The sequence below is a fragment of the Mycteria americana genome, chromosome 23 (genome assembly GCF_035582795.1).
Source record: "Mycteria americana isolate JAX WOST 10 ecotype Jacksonville Zoo and Gardens chromosome 23, USCA_MyAme_1.0, whole genome shotgun sequence".
Taxonomy (NCBI): domain Eukaryota; kingdom Metazoa; phylum Chordata; class Aves; order Ciconiiformes; family Ciconiidae; genus Mycteria; species Mycteria americana.
In genome coordinates, this window is record NC_134387.1 from 5,160,281 (window position 1) to 5,175,341 (window position 15,061).

The window sequence follows — 15,061 nt, forward strand, 5'->3', positions numbered from 1 at the left end:
CCTGCAAATTCAGGCATCTTAGTATCAGAGGGAAGTAGGACTAATTTGTTTTGAGTAGTTTATACACCAGGTGACTCCACTTAGATTCATTGTCTTTAGACAGAGGAAAAAACAGTACCAGTCTCCTCGGCTGCACTGCTTAATTACAGTCAGAACAAGAAGCTGGACAAAAACTGTTGCAGAATAATGCTTACATATTGTTTAGTACAAAACCAAAGGGTCAATTAGGAGAACTGACTTCCTGGCATAGCAGTTCCCTCCATGGCCACAGCAAGGTGGCTTAGGCAAAGGACTGTGTTCTGTGTGAGCCCTGAAATTGCAATAGTTTGTGAGCTGCGCAACGATGAAAAAGAAGTGGAAAGGTACGATAAGCTGAAGCAAAAGAAAAGAAGCAAGCCTTTCCAAAATGATACTCATAAAATTAAGGCTGTACAACCCAAAAGCCAGCACAGGCTACTTGGTAAAAACAGACAACTAAAGTTAAACAGAGTAACTGTTGGGCTTTTTTAAACACAGAGAGAAGGCTCAGGGAAATCAAAGTCTGGTATAGCAGTTATTCAGTTTGTTTTTGACAAAGCCGCCCAGGAATCTGCCCATTTACTTTCAGCAGACAAGTTTTATAGATGCAGAAGCACAGCTGGAACAGCACTGATATGGCAGTGATCTGCGGCACAGGAAAAGAAAAGGAAGCACCACAAGGGACTCTGGTTCCTCCCCTCCCCTTTATTACACGTAGGCAGAAAACACAGTGGTTTTTCTCCCGTTTACTTACAAAGGAAAGGAATACAGAGCTTCAAGTCATTTCACATAAATCCGTGTGCAGCCTGGGTAAACTGCTAACTGGCTACAGCACACCTTCTCTGGCAGGAGTCTGCGCTCTTGGACAAAGTGACAAAGAAGCCAGAGCCAACACAGCACCCTAGTGACACCTGCAACTTCTTCCCTGGTCCCCTGGGGCTAAAGCTGGGTTGCCAATAATTAACAGGACATGGGAACTCCAGCCCTAGTTTACCGCTCACCCAAGCTGCCATCCACATGGCTCGAGCAACGGCGCTTGGTACAGGAGGCAGGGTAGAAACGGTGACAGAATACATTCCGAGTCAGGGAGAGGTGCAGAGAGAGGAGGACTGGTTATACATCAACACGTAGCTAGTCACTCCCCTGCCACGCACAGGCTGTGTGTGCAGAAAGCCCAGTTAACAGCATGTTTCCCCTCCTGAAAAAATTCATTTATTCATGTTAGGTATCAGGCTTTCTGCTCTTCCATGTGCATACACATAATAAAAAAGTGACCTGCAAAAGATGATTTCACTTCTGATGGGTAAAGGCAGCCTCTAAAAAACATCTTCAGTTGCTGTGCTTGGGTTTTGGGGGTTTTTTTTGGTTTGCTGGTGGTTTTTTTTTTCCCCGTTAGAAACATTTACAGGGTTGTGTTTTGGGGCTTTCTGGTAACCCATAATCTGTTTTCATCACGACTGAAGGCAAAGTCACGGCTGTTATACAAAACCGTCCTCTCAGAAAGGGAAAATCCCTTTTCCCTGTATCCCTTCCCCTCCTACCCCAAATCACTCAATATGAGAGCTCAAAGCAGATCACCCTGCAGCTCCCAAAAAGTTTTGCAAACAGGGAAGATACAAAAATAGCAAACAGCTCAAATTTCAAGTAAGAGCAAGCAGAAAGTTGTATTATAGTGACTGCAAGCCTTCATCACAACAGGCAGCGTAAGAAACTCCCCTTCATTTCAAATCTTTTGCAGGTCTCCCTTTTAAGGCCTTAGTGTCATTACGGAAAGAGGAATTATTTTTGCCTTGTGCTTGCAATTGCTGCCCTCTAGAGCAGCAACAAAATCTCCTACAATTTATCAGTTACAGTGTCTAGTCGTCCACGACCGTGCAAAATACAGACAGGGAGGGATAGAACCATCAACAGGTGTTTAAGCTCGTTGCAGATAACTTATGTCAAGGACAGTACTTATGTGCCAAGTGTTTTGAACAACCACACAGACAGCCAAGTGTTGAGCAACTGCAATACCGCTGCAACTCAGATTCTCAACATCAGCCACAGCAAAGGAAAAAAAAAAAAAAAAAAAACCCACCCCGAGCACTGTTATGGACATAGAAGAGTTTATCTTCACTGGGCAGAATAGTGAATTGTATTCCCAGAAGGGAAGACTAGCTGTCGCAGAGTGACTTGCGATAACAAGTCAAATTGAGACCAGTGCAGATGTTGGCACAGAGATGACAAACACCAGCTGGGGCCAGTTCCAGAGTGGATTGTCATGGCAGGAGATCCTGTTGCTGAGCAAAGTGATATCCATGAAGAACAGGGGAGCATTACCCCTCTCCCCAGAAGTTCTAGTCCTTAGTTAAGGAACCTTAAGACAACTTCTCAAACTGCAGCAACAGGATCCTGTTGGGTCTTTAGAGATTCAGTCCCAGAGCTGTTTTGGGTTCAGAGGAAGCAGAGGGAGTCTTTTGTGCCAAATCTATAAAGAAAATTGCAACAGAAAGACATCAGTTTTCATCGGTAAGAGGGACTAGATCAACCACGTCCATAACTAACAAATACAATTTCAGAGCGCTTCAGTGCTTCAATATTCGACTGCATTCTCTTGGAAACCCATGCTTCATGTTTGATACGGGATGCTAAGCATTCTTCTGCTCTGAAGCTTCAGAATATCAGCTGCCCAAATAGAAAGAAAACTATAAGGACAGTCCTGTGTAATTGTTCATTAACAGATTTCTGAAAGGAAAATTAAAGTCTGTTTACCCCTGTCCAAGACAGGTCTAGGGAAAACTCAGCATGCAGTTCAAGCCCATAAGCTCTGGTCACTCACTGTTACTAAATAAAGACTAGTTTAGTACTAGTACTAAGCAGACACGACACCTATAAGACATAGTAAACATTCTAGGACAGAGAAGATGCTGCGTGCCTGGCAGCAACAGGCATGAAAACGTTAGTCTACTTTATCACTGTTAACATACAAAAAACACTGCCTGGCTTTGTACAGGCTTTGTTAAATGACAACAAAAAATAATTAATCCAAGCACTTGCTCCCTCATAGGGCCTTCAACTTTCCCTAAACCCATGGTAAAAAGTCCAGGCAGAATATCTAGCAAAGAGGGCAGTTCTCTCAAGACTGAGTCTGGTAGTGAAAGACAGTGAGCACTGGGCACCCAGCAGGGATACCAGGAGAGCTTGCTTTCAACTGTGTAACTGGAAGTGGGAACGATTCCGGCTCAGACTTTAGTTCTGCTACACATCTTTCATTTTGCAAGGCTGTCATAGATCCTAATAGCAGCTAGCTAACACGACTTGCTGACATCCATACCTCCATCAGAAACAGAGAGCTTTTCCAATTCAGCTTCAAGCTCAGCATCAGAAATGGGTGGATTCAGCATCTTCTGGGGAACAGAAGGCAGATCTACAGGCTCTTTAGTCGAGTCCTGGAGGAGACTGTCCAGCTCCTTCTCAAGTTCCTCAGTGTCCATCTCTGCTGATTAAAGAAAACATTCAGTTCCAAGCAGAATTAAGTAGCATCTTCGCAGCACAGACAGAAGTCCAAGTTTAACAGAGGTATTATTACTCCCATCCATCATTACTCATAATAAGGAACTCCCTGTGCTTCTTATAACGGTGAAAATTCAGTCCTGATCTCAGGGAGAAGCTACTCCTTTAGAAGCCTTTGCACTGAGGCATTTAAGGGCAAGAAAACATTTCAGCAGAGACAAACAAGCTGCACAACACACAGGCCAGAGGAAAAAGATCATCACTTAAAAAAACAAAGCAGCAGCCACTCTAAAAATAGATTTAAATCAACATTACACAACTCTGAGCTGAAATCCACCAGCACTTAAGAGACTTGCAAGGATTTGGAGGTGCACAAATACCGATTCCCCTGCAACCCACTGTCAGAGAAGAGGACTCGCTGTCAGTCCTCATTCCCTCTCAAGGTACCAGTACCAGCAGCCTTGGTATTTCAGTAAGTGCTCATCCTCCCAGGAAGAAGGACTAGACATATGTGGGGAGGGAGCAGGGAAGGGATGGCAGCACAGAGGGCCAGCAGTGGCAAGAGAAGATGAGCAAAGGATGAAAACCCCAAAACATACCTAGACCGTTGATCCCCACTCCAGCCAGGGTCTGGGCTACTTCGTCTTGAGTATCACAAAGCTGAGGAAAAATACACAGGGTTTGATATAGAATATAAACTAATCTTATGTCTTACTATAGCCACCTACTTCAAAAGTAGAAATAACAAAAAAAAAACCCCAAACAAAAAAACCCAAAACCAAACACCAAAAGTGGACTTAAAGGCAGCAGGTACTAGTGCAAAAGAGACTTCCAAGATGAGTGTTTTTTCACTAGTGAAAGCAGTAACACGGAAGATTCAGTAAAGTGCTACAAGACCAAGTAGCACGTTTGATGATCAAACGTGAAACAGGATTTCATAGTTTAAAAAAAAAACAAAAAACACTCCCCTAATTTTAGCTTTTTCACATAAGTAACAAGCTCATATTGTGGCTTAGGCTAACCAAATAAAGAAGCTGAAGACCAACACATCTCAGCTATAAAATTTTACAGAGAGCCCCTCAGCTCACTAGTTGAAGTCACTATTTAAGTACATGGAGCTGAAGTTGCTAAAAAAGTCACCCTTTTCTGCTTTTTACACTAGCTTATGCAGACAGATTGCTCTCTTCATTTCAATTCACTCCGAATAAACTTGTCTCCTTTCCCTTACTGAATTGCAGAAGATTATAGGTTAGGCAGTTTTAAGGCCCTGTTTTTATGCATGTAGCTGCACTCCAGCTTCCAAAGGTATGACTTGTATTTCTTTTCAATACATTCCACTAAACACTTTCCTAGAAAGTTGTATGCTTGCACAATATTGCTAACCAAAAGAACACATGAAATGCACAAATTTCAGGTAAATTGTGATTACTAGCCAGCAATAAATCCAAATACATAAAACCAAACACAGCCAGTTATCTGAAGACCTCTGCTCGCTGATCTAAAAAGATCACGATTAAGTCAGTATGCTCTGGTGATATATGGAATAGAAACCAAACAGCGCCAGAAGCCTCAGCATTAATAGCTGGGCAAGCTTGCTGCGTACGTCAACACACCGCTTGCTTGTTTATTTAGACACGCTCTTATTTCACTACCTCTTGTATCTGATCCACCAGGTTCTCTGCCTTCTCCACAGTAACATCCTTCATAGACAGTTTCAGAGCTCCCACACCAGCCTGATAGGCATTAAATACCTAAAGAAAAGAAAGAAAGATGCACAATGCTAACTAAGAACAAACAACAAGCAGCGCAAGCTTCTCTCAAGACCTGTTATCCAAGCAGGACCCTCAGAGGAACATTAGCACACAAGAAGAAAACGAAGCCACAAGCAGGTTTATTCAGAGCAATACCGCAACGTCAGAGCAGAGGCAGAGAATAAAGTCTCGCCAGCCAGCTTACACCCCTCAGACACGAGCTCTGACAAGCAGGTAAAGCAACACAAGTGAGAAGAGTGGGGCTAAAGCGAGAAGCACAAGACAAAATTAACACACTACCATCTGGTCAGTCTGGGAGGCGTATATACGATCCAAGATCCCCTGCACTGCATCCAGCTTGGAATGAAGCTCTTCAATGCGCCTTTCTGTCCTTCGTTTGGATTTCAAACATCTCAGTGCCTGGAGACATTAGATACACAGACTTGGATCACAAACCAGGCAGCAGCCAAAGGAACTGTAAAAAAACCAGCAATCCCTGTGCAGCAACGCATACACACAACAGCTGGTTTTAAGAGCTAGGTATTTCCATTTCTCTTCACCACATCACTCTGGACAAATATATTCTTATCTCCACCTTAAGGAGACTTTTGGCCTCGGAAACACCACTTCAACACGTCTAAGCTCAAGTTTACAATGCCTAACCCTGGTCATTATCTGCAGTTATGGATCAGCTCCAAGACACTTGACTTGTAGTTCCTCCCAAGTAGAACAGTACTTACCAATTGCTTTTTCCCAGCTCTACAAGCACTCCGGGCATCCTCTTTACATCTGTACAGATGCAACAAAGAAAAGCAGCTTATTCCTTTGCAAGCAGTAGATATTTTACAAATCAGCAACCATCCTCACTACCTTGCTCTAATCCAGAGGTGACCGAGTAACAATGCATTTCAGATACAACCACCCTTAAGCCATTGTTGCTTCTCGAAAGTAGTCCTTGAATCCATTCCAAACCTTTGCAAAAACTGTTGACATCCATTCACTGCATGTTGTTTTCATGGGGATAGGGAACAAAGACTGGAAAACCTGCCCTACCACATGACTGCGGCTACTATGTTTACTGAGCAGGAAAGAATGACTTGCACTTTCAGAAAGCAGCTTCATTCTAACTATGCCACAGGAATACAAAGTTCCACAGCACACGGACGTTCTTCCCACCACCCTTCCCCAAATTACTTCTCTGCTTCCTGGGAAAGGGACTCCACCTTCTGTGACAGCAGCTGTTCGCTTTGCATCAACTGATAGACTCCAATGTCCACATCATTCATTGGGGAGACTTTGGCATGAAGACCTCGGGCAAACTTCACTATCTGAAGAAAGAGAACCACATGCTCGAGTCCCTTGCCTCCAGAATCTGTGCCTGCACTAGAAATACTTTCACTCTGATGGAAGGAAAAGATGCTTTTACATCCCCAGTTTAAGCCTTGTAATAGAGCGATGAGGACACACCACTCACCATATAATCTAATATTAAACTAGACAGGATCAAGTGACATCAGTGTGAAAACAGAAAGCCTTAATGGAACACCCAGAAGATTTCAAGCTGTCCTGGTGCTCTGAACAGCGTACAGCAATGCCACACTTCCAAGTACTTCAGTACTGAATTGTACAGTGCAGAAGACTACAGGCAAACATGCCATCTGAGAGACGAGAGCGCCTGCATCTCTGTAGTTACAGACAGACAGGAAAACTTTTTCACAGAAAGTGGAACACTGATTCTAGTGGCATGGAACGATTTCAATTTGGGTAGCCGGGAACAGTCAACCTGTGAGTAGACAACGACAACATCTGCCCATTTTCTAGGTGTTAAATTACATAGGTAGTATTATAAATGTTTGACGGAGGAAAATAAGAACCCGTCATGCAAGAATGAGGATTTAATCCCATCTATAACCAGGTTGCAATGTTGGAGCACATAGAATTGACTTTTCCAATCAAAGAACGCCCATATTTAGCCAATAAAGTATTCTTTCCAGCCAGATGAAATGCAAGACAGGGATTATACCACCCAAAAGCAGTCACCTTTACCCTGTACCTTCTCTCCATTCTGTTCCAGGATCGTGACCCTCTTTTCCTTTTGCAGCTGGAGCAGCAACAAGTAGAACGTCCTTTCATCTGGACAAACACTGGCACAGAGGGAACGCAGCTCTGAGAGGGCAACAACAGGGTGAGAAGAAAGCGCAGAGTTCTGATACAGGCGATAAACTTCCTCTGCCTTCTCCTGAAAGGAAGCAACAGAGCTGTCTCTTAGTTTACACAGGACTCTTACTTCTCTCACAACAACTGCCAAGTCCACACCTGCTTCCTCCCACACACCAAGGGTAAAAAGTTCGATGCATCACTTTTTGGGCGAGACAGACTTTCAGAACAAGTTGTACGCAACATTCAAAAGCAATTACAATGCTTTAAAAATATCACCATTAATGGAATGAAAAATAGCACAATTTTGCACAAGAACCAAAACTACACTATTCACATTCCCTGTGCAAATGCTACGGAACAACATAGAGAACCACACAGGCAGCAAGTTGGCCACCTCTGCGCTTCTTGAAGTCCACCCCCCACCCTAAGTTTAAACCCAATAAAATCTTTTCTTCAGTCCACACTCTAATTGTACTCATCATTTGTACACGGGCAGAGGAAAAAGAAAAGTTTTCCCCGTGTCAAGTGAGAGTTATGGTCCGCTTAACACTACAGAAACAACTCTTTCCATCCACCCCAGATCCCACATCAAAGCTTGTGGTTCTCCAGGCACCTTTTTATAAGGTTTCTCTTCCCCCCATGCACACACCCTCCGAAAGGACTGTGGAAGACCCACTGCAGAGGGAAGACACTATAAGCTCTCAGAGTAACTACAAGGAACACATCTAAAGAGCTCTCGGGCTTCTGCTAGTCCCAGTCATTTAGACACCACTTACACACAACAGCAGCAAGTCTTGGGGCTAATTTTAACAGTCACCGAGTAACACAGAGAGGGACCCAAGGTCTCAACTGTCAGCACCGCACCATCCAAGTTAGGCTGAGCAACAATGAGTTACGCAAATTCACAATGCAACCCACAGGTCTGCCACCAACAATGTGCCAAAGAAAAGGGTCTTTGACAGGATCCAAGGGCAGTTCTAATCACGTCTGAAAAGGCAAGCTGAAAGCACACGCTCTGAAGTGAAAGCAGCCTTTAATAACGCACATACGAGTTCAGCTCGATGATACACTGGACTGACAGCCAGCGACTTCTACGTCGCCCGTTTCTCCCTACAACAGATGGCACTCAATCTGCAAGTTTCTCTCGTGTACTACACTTGCACAAGCTCAAACCTGAGATTTACAGCGGTCTCACAGCATACTACTTGCCTTCCTAGACAAGCCAGCAAGCCTACCCCTCCTATTTCTTGGAAGTCAGTGACAAGTCATTACGTTAGTTTCAAGGAACATCTGTAGATATAAACTACTTCTTATTCCCGAGTTATTCCATCCATCTCTCCACATCTCTCCATGTTTTAAACACCTAAGGAGTACAAATGAAGGCCTATTCAACCCTGATCTTTCCTTGCTAGCACATAAAATGGCTGATAATTTTTCTGGAGATGCATAATCTTGAGAAAGCTCTCAACAACACTCACCTGAAGCAGCTCCACATAAATCAGAACTTCCTCTTCCTCAGGTATTTTACTGTCACCCAGCACACTGGAGAGAGTCCACTTCAGGGGCTTCAGAATGAAGACTCCCACACCCCAGGAGATCCAGCTGCTGTCTACACTGGCCATGAAGTCCGACTCCCTCTGCAGCTTGCCACGTCTAGAGAAAAGACATGCATGCAGAACTGAATACGATCAGTCCTAAACCCTTCCACTGGCAGTGAGCAAGAGTGCCAGCATGGAGAATTTTTAACTGAAACATTGCTCTATGCTTTGTACATCCACAGTCCTAGTGGTGTTTCCTAACACCAGTTTCTAGCTCAAGTTTGAGGTGTTATCACTGCCTGTGAAAGTCCACAGAGGTCTCCACTCCTCTGGACACAAGGGTCTTTTGTTTACTATTTTTCCAGTTATGCAAGTTTCTCCCAGTTTTCTGACTTGAAACCAATGATCCATCCAACAAGGAAATCGATGGGGAGGGTCAGCTTTTAGAGGAGGCAGTTGCACATTTCAGGATGCTTCATTTGCGTGTTAAATTGCAAACATAGCTTTTGTCAGATCTAGAGATTTTAAATGTTACAGCCACAGACTCAGCTAGCTCCTGCTATTCTTGAATCTTTTCAGGGTATCAGTCCCAGGCTCTAATTTCACAACACAAAACATATGGTTGCAAATACCAGCGCACCACATCCCCACATGCCCGCACACCACCACATATCATTCGCAGCTGGGTCATCACAACAACCGTTTCAGGAAAACATAACCCAATTTAACACAAAGCTCCCCCTGCACCTACAAGCTCTCCCAGCACAGTATTCCCTTGGGATACCCTGCACTCCCCAGGGCACGCTGCCCTCCCACGCCTCCTGTGAGCCCCAGGGTGAGCTCCTCTGACTCCTCGTCCATGCTTTACCTTGCACAGGGCTCCCAAATTCCCCCCGCACAACACAACCCCGTATTCCCTTGGGCGTCTCTGTACCCTCCTCTCCTCTGCAAGCCCTGGCACAGCAACAAAACCCCCTCATGCTCTCCCACGCTCCCAGTGCTTAGCACAGGCAGGCACAACCACCCCTCCGAGAACAGCACCCCGCCTTCCCTCGTGTCCCCCTCCATTTATCCAGCACCCTGCAGCGCTCTCCTCGCCATGCACACAGCGGGCATCTTGCAGGCTGGCACGACACGGAGCTCTCCTTGCCCGCATCCATGGCACAAAGCTCCCTTACCCCCCCTCCCTCTGCAACCACCCCTCCTCAGGCCTCCCCTCCCTGCTAGCTGGGCCCCCCCTCACAGAGACTCCCGTGCGGCCTTCCCTGCCCTCCAGCCCCCGCAGCGGGAGGGCTGCCAGGCCCAGGCCCCCCCCCACAGGCCCGCCGCCGCCGGCGGTACCTGAGGAGCTCCCGGAGGACGGTGCCGAGGCCGAGCGGGAGGCTGCCGCGCCGCTCGAAGCCGTGCTGCAGGTCTCTCAGGCAGGTACGGACGGCGCCCCGGCGACGACCGCGGGCCAGCACCAGCCCGACCCAGAAAGCCATCTTGCTGTCCCACTCGGTGCTGTTCACCTCGCGGCTCTGCTTGAAGGCCGAGAAGAGGAAAGCCATGCGCTCGTCGTCCGTCTCCCACTCGGGCGGCAGGTCCCCCGCCGGGGCCGGCCCAGGCGGCGCCCGCCCCGGGCTGCACATCTACGCGAGCCCCCGGCTCCGCCGCGGCCTCCGCCCGGCCGAGACCCGCCTGCCTGCCGGGGAGACACACGGCGCATGCGTACTGCTCCCCCCCCCCCCCGGCCGCCTTTGTGTGGGCCGCCCCTCACCGCCCCCCCCTGTCCGCCGTGGTACGGCCCTGCGCCTGCGCACTGCGCGCCGCCGTCTTCCCGACATGCATCACGGCAGCGCAGGTGTGGGGTGGGCGAGCCTGGCGTGGGCCTGGTCGAGGCCTCAGCGCGATCCCGCCCCCCCCAGAACACCCACCCCCCCCCCCGGCCTCCCGCGTGCGTGACGTCACGTGGTGATGTCATTGGGAGTGATGTCATTCTGCAGAATGGGGCCTGGTTTTCCCCCTTCTTGCTAGAGTCAGGCCTGGAGGCTGAGGCCGCTGTGGGGCTGCCATGGGGGCCTCCACCTCGGGCCCCGCTCAGGGGCTTGTCAGCCTTGCCCCTCTGTCCTCCAAACCCAAGCAGGAGTGAAAGCGAGCGGGCAGCCAGCGAAATGGCAAAGGGAGCGACTTTTTGTGCTTTGACCCACACAAGATTAACATGGTGAGGGGCTGCTTTGCTTCCGGGGTCTATCTGTGCTTCGAATGCAGAGGGACCGAGTTACACCTAAGCCGTTGTCATTTTATTTGTGTTTCGTCGCTTTTATTTGTGTTGCTGCTGCGGCCCAGCAAGGCGCAGAGCCCTGCATGGGCCGGCGTTGGCAGGCGTGCGGCACGCAGGCACTGCCGGGCACGCACAGAAGTGATGTGGTTCAGCCGGGTCAGCCACAGCTGCGAACGTCCGAGAGTGGAGATCCCCCATCCTCCTGGGGACCTGCAGCACTGCACCACACCCTCCTAGCGAAAATCACCCCAGTAACAGTGCAGAACCGTTTGCACGGGCAGGGTTGTGCAATCATTGATGGCGAAGGGCGTGCTGCGCACACGCGAACCCCGCAGACCGCACGGGGCTGAGCCAGCGGCGCTGCTGGTGCTTGTTACGTTGGAAGCGATCTGAAGAGGGAGAAACCACATAGCTAAAGCGCCTGCCTGACGTCCCCGTCCCACGAGTGCGCTGAGAAAACCCCGGGGCTGCCCCAGCCTGGCCTTGCCAGGGCGGCTGAGGGCTGTGGCAGCAGCGCTGCTTTGCAGTGACTCGAGTCTCAGCTAACATCCACAGATGTTGGCTTTCCTGTCCTTCTGCAGCTGCTTTTCTTTTCTTCCTTCATGTGGCAGCATGATTGCCGTTCTCCCCCGCTGCTCACGGGCGACAGCCTTGCATCACGTGAATGTCGGGATGCAGGAGAGGAGCGAGAGAGAGGAGTTTCTTCATGTGAAATCTGATGTTTTCAGAGCAAAGCTCAATGCTACTAAGAAAAGGGGAGGCAAACGCTGCCGCTTAAGCAGAGATGCCAAGTTCTGGGTATTTCTGTATCACTGCATTCGCCATATGTGATATTTCTTGTTTCTTGCAGAGCAGGGGGGAATTGAGCTGTGTCTGGGACCTCGGTGCTGAGGTGCCCTGTCCCTCATGGGCACACTCAGGGGTTGATCAGCCCTTGCGCGATGGAGACAGAACCGTTAACACCTCCAACATGTGTGCTTGGACTTCCCAGGTTTCTCAGATGCGTTTGGCTTCCCTGAGAGGCACAGAGAGAAGGATTGCTTTGGTCATCTGCGTGTGCTGTGATTTCTCTGGTGGTGTGCAGACATCAGCTTAACCCTGTAGCCGCTGGGACGCAAGAACCACCCTGTGCCTGCAGAGTTTCTCCAGAAATAGGGAGAAGTCAGCCAGCCCTAAGAGACAGGACGTGGAGCTTGTTTTACTCAGTGTTTTTATTACGAGGGTTTCCCGAGGCTGCTGAGCTGTGCCAGAGCCCGTTCAGGCTGCGGTGCACTCATGCAAGGCTGCTTGCAACCACGGGTGGCTGCCGGTTTCGTTTTCACTGAGGTTGTTTCACATTCATTGTCAGAGTCGGTCCTTAACGCAGCCCGGCTGACTCGCAGTGTCTTGGTGAGCAAATGGCATTGACATCGATAAGTAAAAGCCAGCGATAGTCCATTCAGAGGGTTTGGTAACACCGCCTTGGCTCTCTTCCCCTGGCCAGACCTCGATGCTGCGGGGAAGGCAGCAGGTCTCAGAGCAGCCTTTAAGCACCCCCCGATCGATGTTTTAAATCAGGAGATGACTCAGCAGAGGCAAGTCTATTTTTATCTTCTTCCAAGCTTTCCATGTCAAGCTGAAATTGTTTATTAATCCTTTCAGTGCTAGCCCCAAAATAACATCGCCTTCTAACTGCGAAGCCATTCATACCCGAGGACCTGCGATCTCTGGGAACCCTTCTGCCAAAAACCACCCTGGCTCTTCCCTGCTACGGAGGGCACATTTTGACCACAGTCAGCAAAGCAAACACTGCATCCAGGAAGCTGAACGGTGGCATCTGACCATGAATCATGTTCAAAGGAACCGCACGGGGCTGTGTTTATACACCTGAGAAAATCAGCCATGAACCTATACACCGGAGGCTATTAGACTGGGCGCCACATGTGCGGTGATAAAAAGAGCCAAGTGATGGTCTGATCCTGCTCTTGCTCCAGATGAGAAACTCCCTCCTGGAAATTCAGCTGTGGAAAAAACTGTGATGCAAGATATAAATGAAAGTATATATTGGCTGAAGAAGGTATCCATGTGCTTTGAGAAATTTGGGGAAAAGATTCAAGGCATCCTTAGTGTATAACCCCCAAAGTCAATTTTTAATTTGCTTTTGTAGCTGTGCAAGGAGATATAACCACAGAGGCTCGGTCCCTTCGTGGAGTCTCAGGGCTTACGCGTGGCAGGGGATGAGACTGGTCCTGCCGGGCAGCGGTTCGGCAGGAGGCAGCTCTGCTCTGCCGAGCCAGCGGGTCTTGCTGCTGCCAGAGCAGTTGGGCTGTGAGATCAGACCATGTGCAGGGCGGCCACAGGCTTTGCTAGGAGTTTGTAACATCCTAGCTTCACCCCACGGAAATTTAACCTGGATGGGACTCTCCAAGGTTGAGCAGAAAGCCGGATTTTATGCAATATCTACCATTTCAAGCCTCAGACCTGCCGAGCCAGAGGTTTCTGCTCCAGTTTCGAAGCAGGCAGGTGCCTTGGTTTGGATACGGAGCCTGGGCTGCAGCTCACAGTCTGCAACACCCTCACCGCGCTCCTTCATCCCAGAGCTCCTTTTAAGTCCCGGTTTAAGGGGAGGAAAGAGAGGAGGGAAGGGGAGGGCAGGGAAAGGAGTAGATATTCGTTCAGACTCTGCATTTGCTGTTTAAAGTTTCCCCTTGGTTTTAGGAGCCCTCTGGGTTGGTAGGGGAAGGGGAAGCGTTTAACCCTTTCCCCTGCCCAGCGGCTGTGTGCTCGGAGGCAGGGAAACTGCATCAGAAAAGGTGAAGGGAAAAAGGATGAGGAAATCCACCCGCTTGCCCTGAGCATGTCCCAAACCCCAAAGATAAGGCAGGCAAAGGGAGTGAAGACAGAAGTCTGAGCATCCCTCTGCTGCAGAGGGGAAACTGAGGCACCGAGGGATGGTGTGGCTTGCCCAGGGAAAGGGCTGCAGTGCAGTGGGGAATTGAGCTCCATCCTCATGAAGTTCACAGCCTGAACTGCCCGCAAGACCTTTTCCTCCCTCTTTTAAAGAGGAACCAGGCATTTATGAGACAAATCATTTGTTTATCCGGAGGGGGGAAGGTCAAAATTATCGGGCGGCTTCAGATCCCTCCCAGGCACAAAAACAGCCGAGAGGCAACAAAAAGCTGAAGGTAACACTGAGTGCTGATGTTCAAAAATAATATATATATAGGCACGTACCCCATCACCTCCCCGGGGTGTGCTGAGGATCACAGTTAAAAGAAAGATGCTCTGGAAGGGGAGATTAGAGCCACCTTCACTCCCCCAATCTCTTTTAAAGACGGACGATGAGCAAACAGACGGCACATTAGGCAGGATGCGAGTATTTCAAGGGTCTGAACTGTCGAGCGCGGCAGGGGCAGCCAGCTCGCGCGAGGTTAACCACTAACCGTGGCTGATAAAACTAGGCTTCCCCAGACGGCCGTTTATTACGGCTGTCCTCTGTGGGCAGTTTGGGCTCAAATCTCCCTTCTCCCTGCGGCGAGGGAGTGGGAGGCAAGCCACGGTCCTGCTCAAACCCTTGCACTCATTTTATTTTCCACTTGCAACAGAGCTGAGGAAGCAGGGGGGGAATTTGGTATCCCAAAACCACGGCGGGTCCTCTCTTCTTCTCAACTTGTTTAATTTACCCCCCATGTTTCTGTTGCGGTGCAGCCTCCCTGGCTCCCGGGGGGCTCCTGGTTCAGAGGGAGCCACGGGGATGAACAGCCCGCTGGCGATAAGGACTGGGTGCCTGCTGGGAGGCCTGTCCCTGGGTGATAAACACACACCCCTCTCTCGCCCATGACCAGAGCCTGCCCTGCAAA

At 48.9% G+C, this 15,061-nt stretch overlaps 1 protein-coding gene across 2 annotated transcripts; it reads right to left on the reverse strand.

Moving 5' to 3' along the window:
- Positions 1-703: 703 nt before the first annotated feature.
- CHMP7 (charged multivesicular body protein 7) lies at positions 704-10,678 on the reverse strand. Of its 2 annotated transcripts, none has more exons than XM_075523435.1 (10): positions 10,301-10,678; positions 8,900-9,074; positions 7,315-7,500; positions 6,456-6,589; positions 6,002-6,050; positions 5,562-5,681; positions 5,163-5,261; positions 4,110-4,170; positions 3,332-3,496; positions 704-2,485 (listed from the first exon to the last, which is right to left on the reverse strand). In XM_075523435.1, the coding sequence occupies exons 1-10, from the start codon at positions 10,588-10,590 to the stop codon at positions 2,421-2,423; spliced, it is 1,344 nt and encodes a 447-aa protein (XP_075379550.1). In that variant the 5' UTR covers positions 10,591-10,678; the 3' UTR covers positions 704-2,420. The 2 variants fall into 2 exon arrangements, with proteins under 2 accessions (XP_075379550.1, XP_075379551.1); XM_075523436.1 differs by having other exon boundaries at positions 3,332-3,493; positions 10,301-10,677.
- Between the last annotated feature and the right edge of the window lie 4,383 nt (positions 10,679-15,061).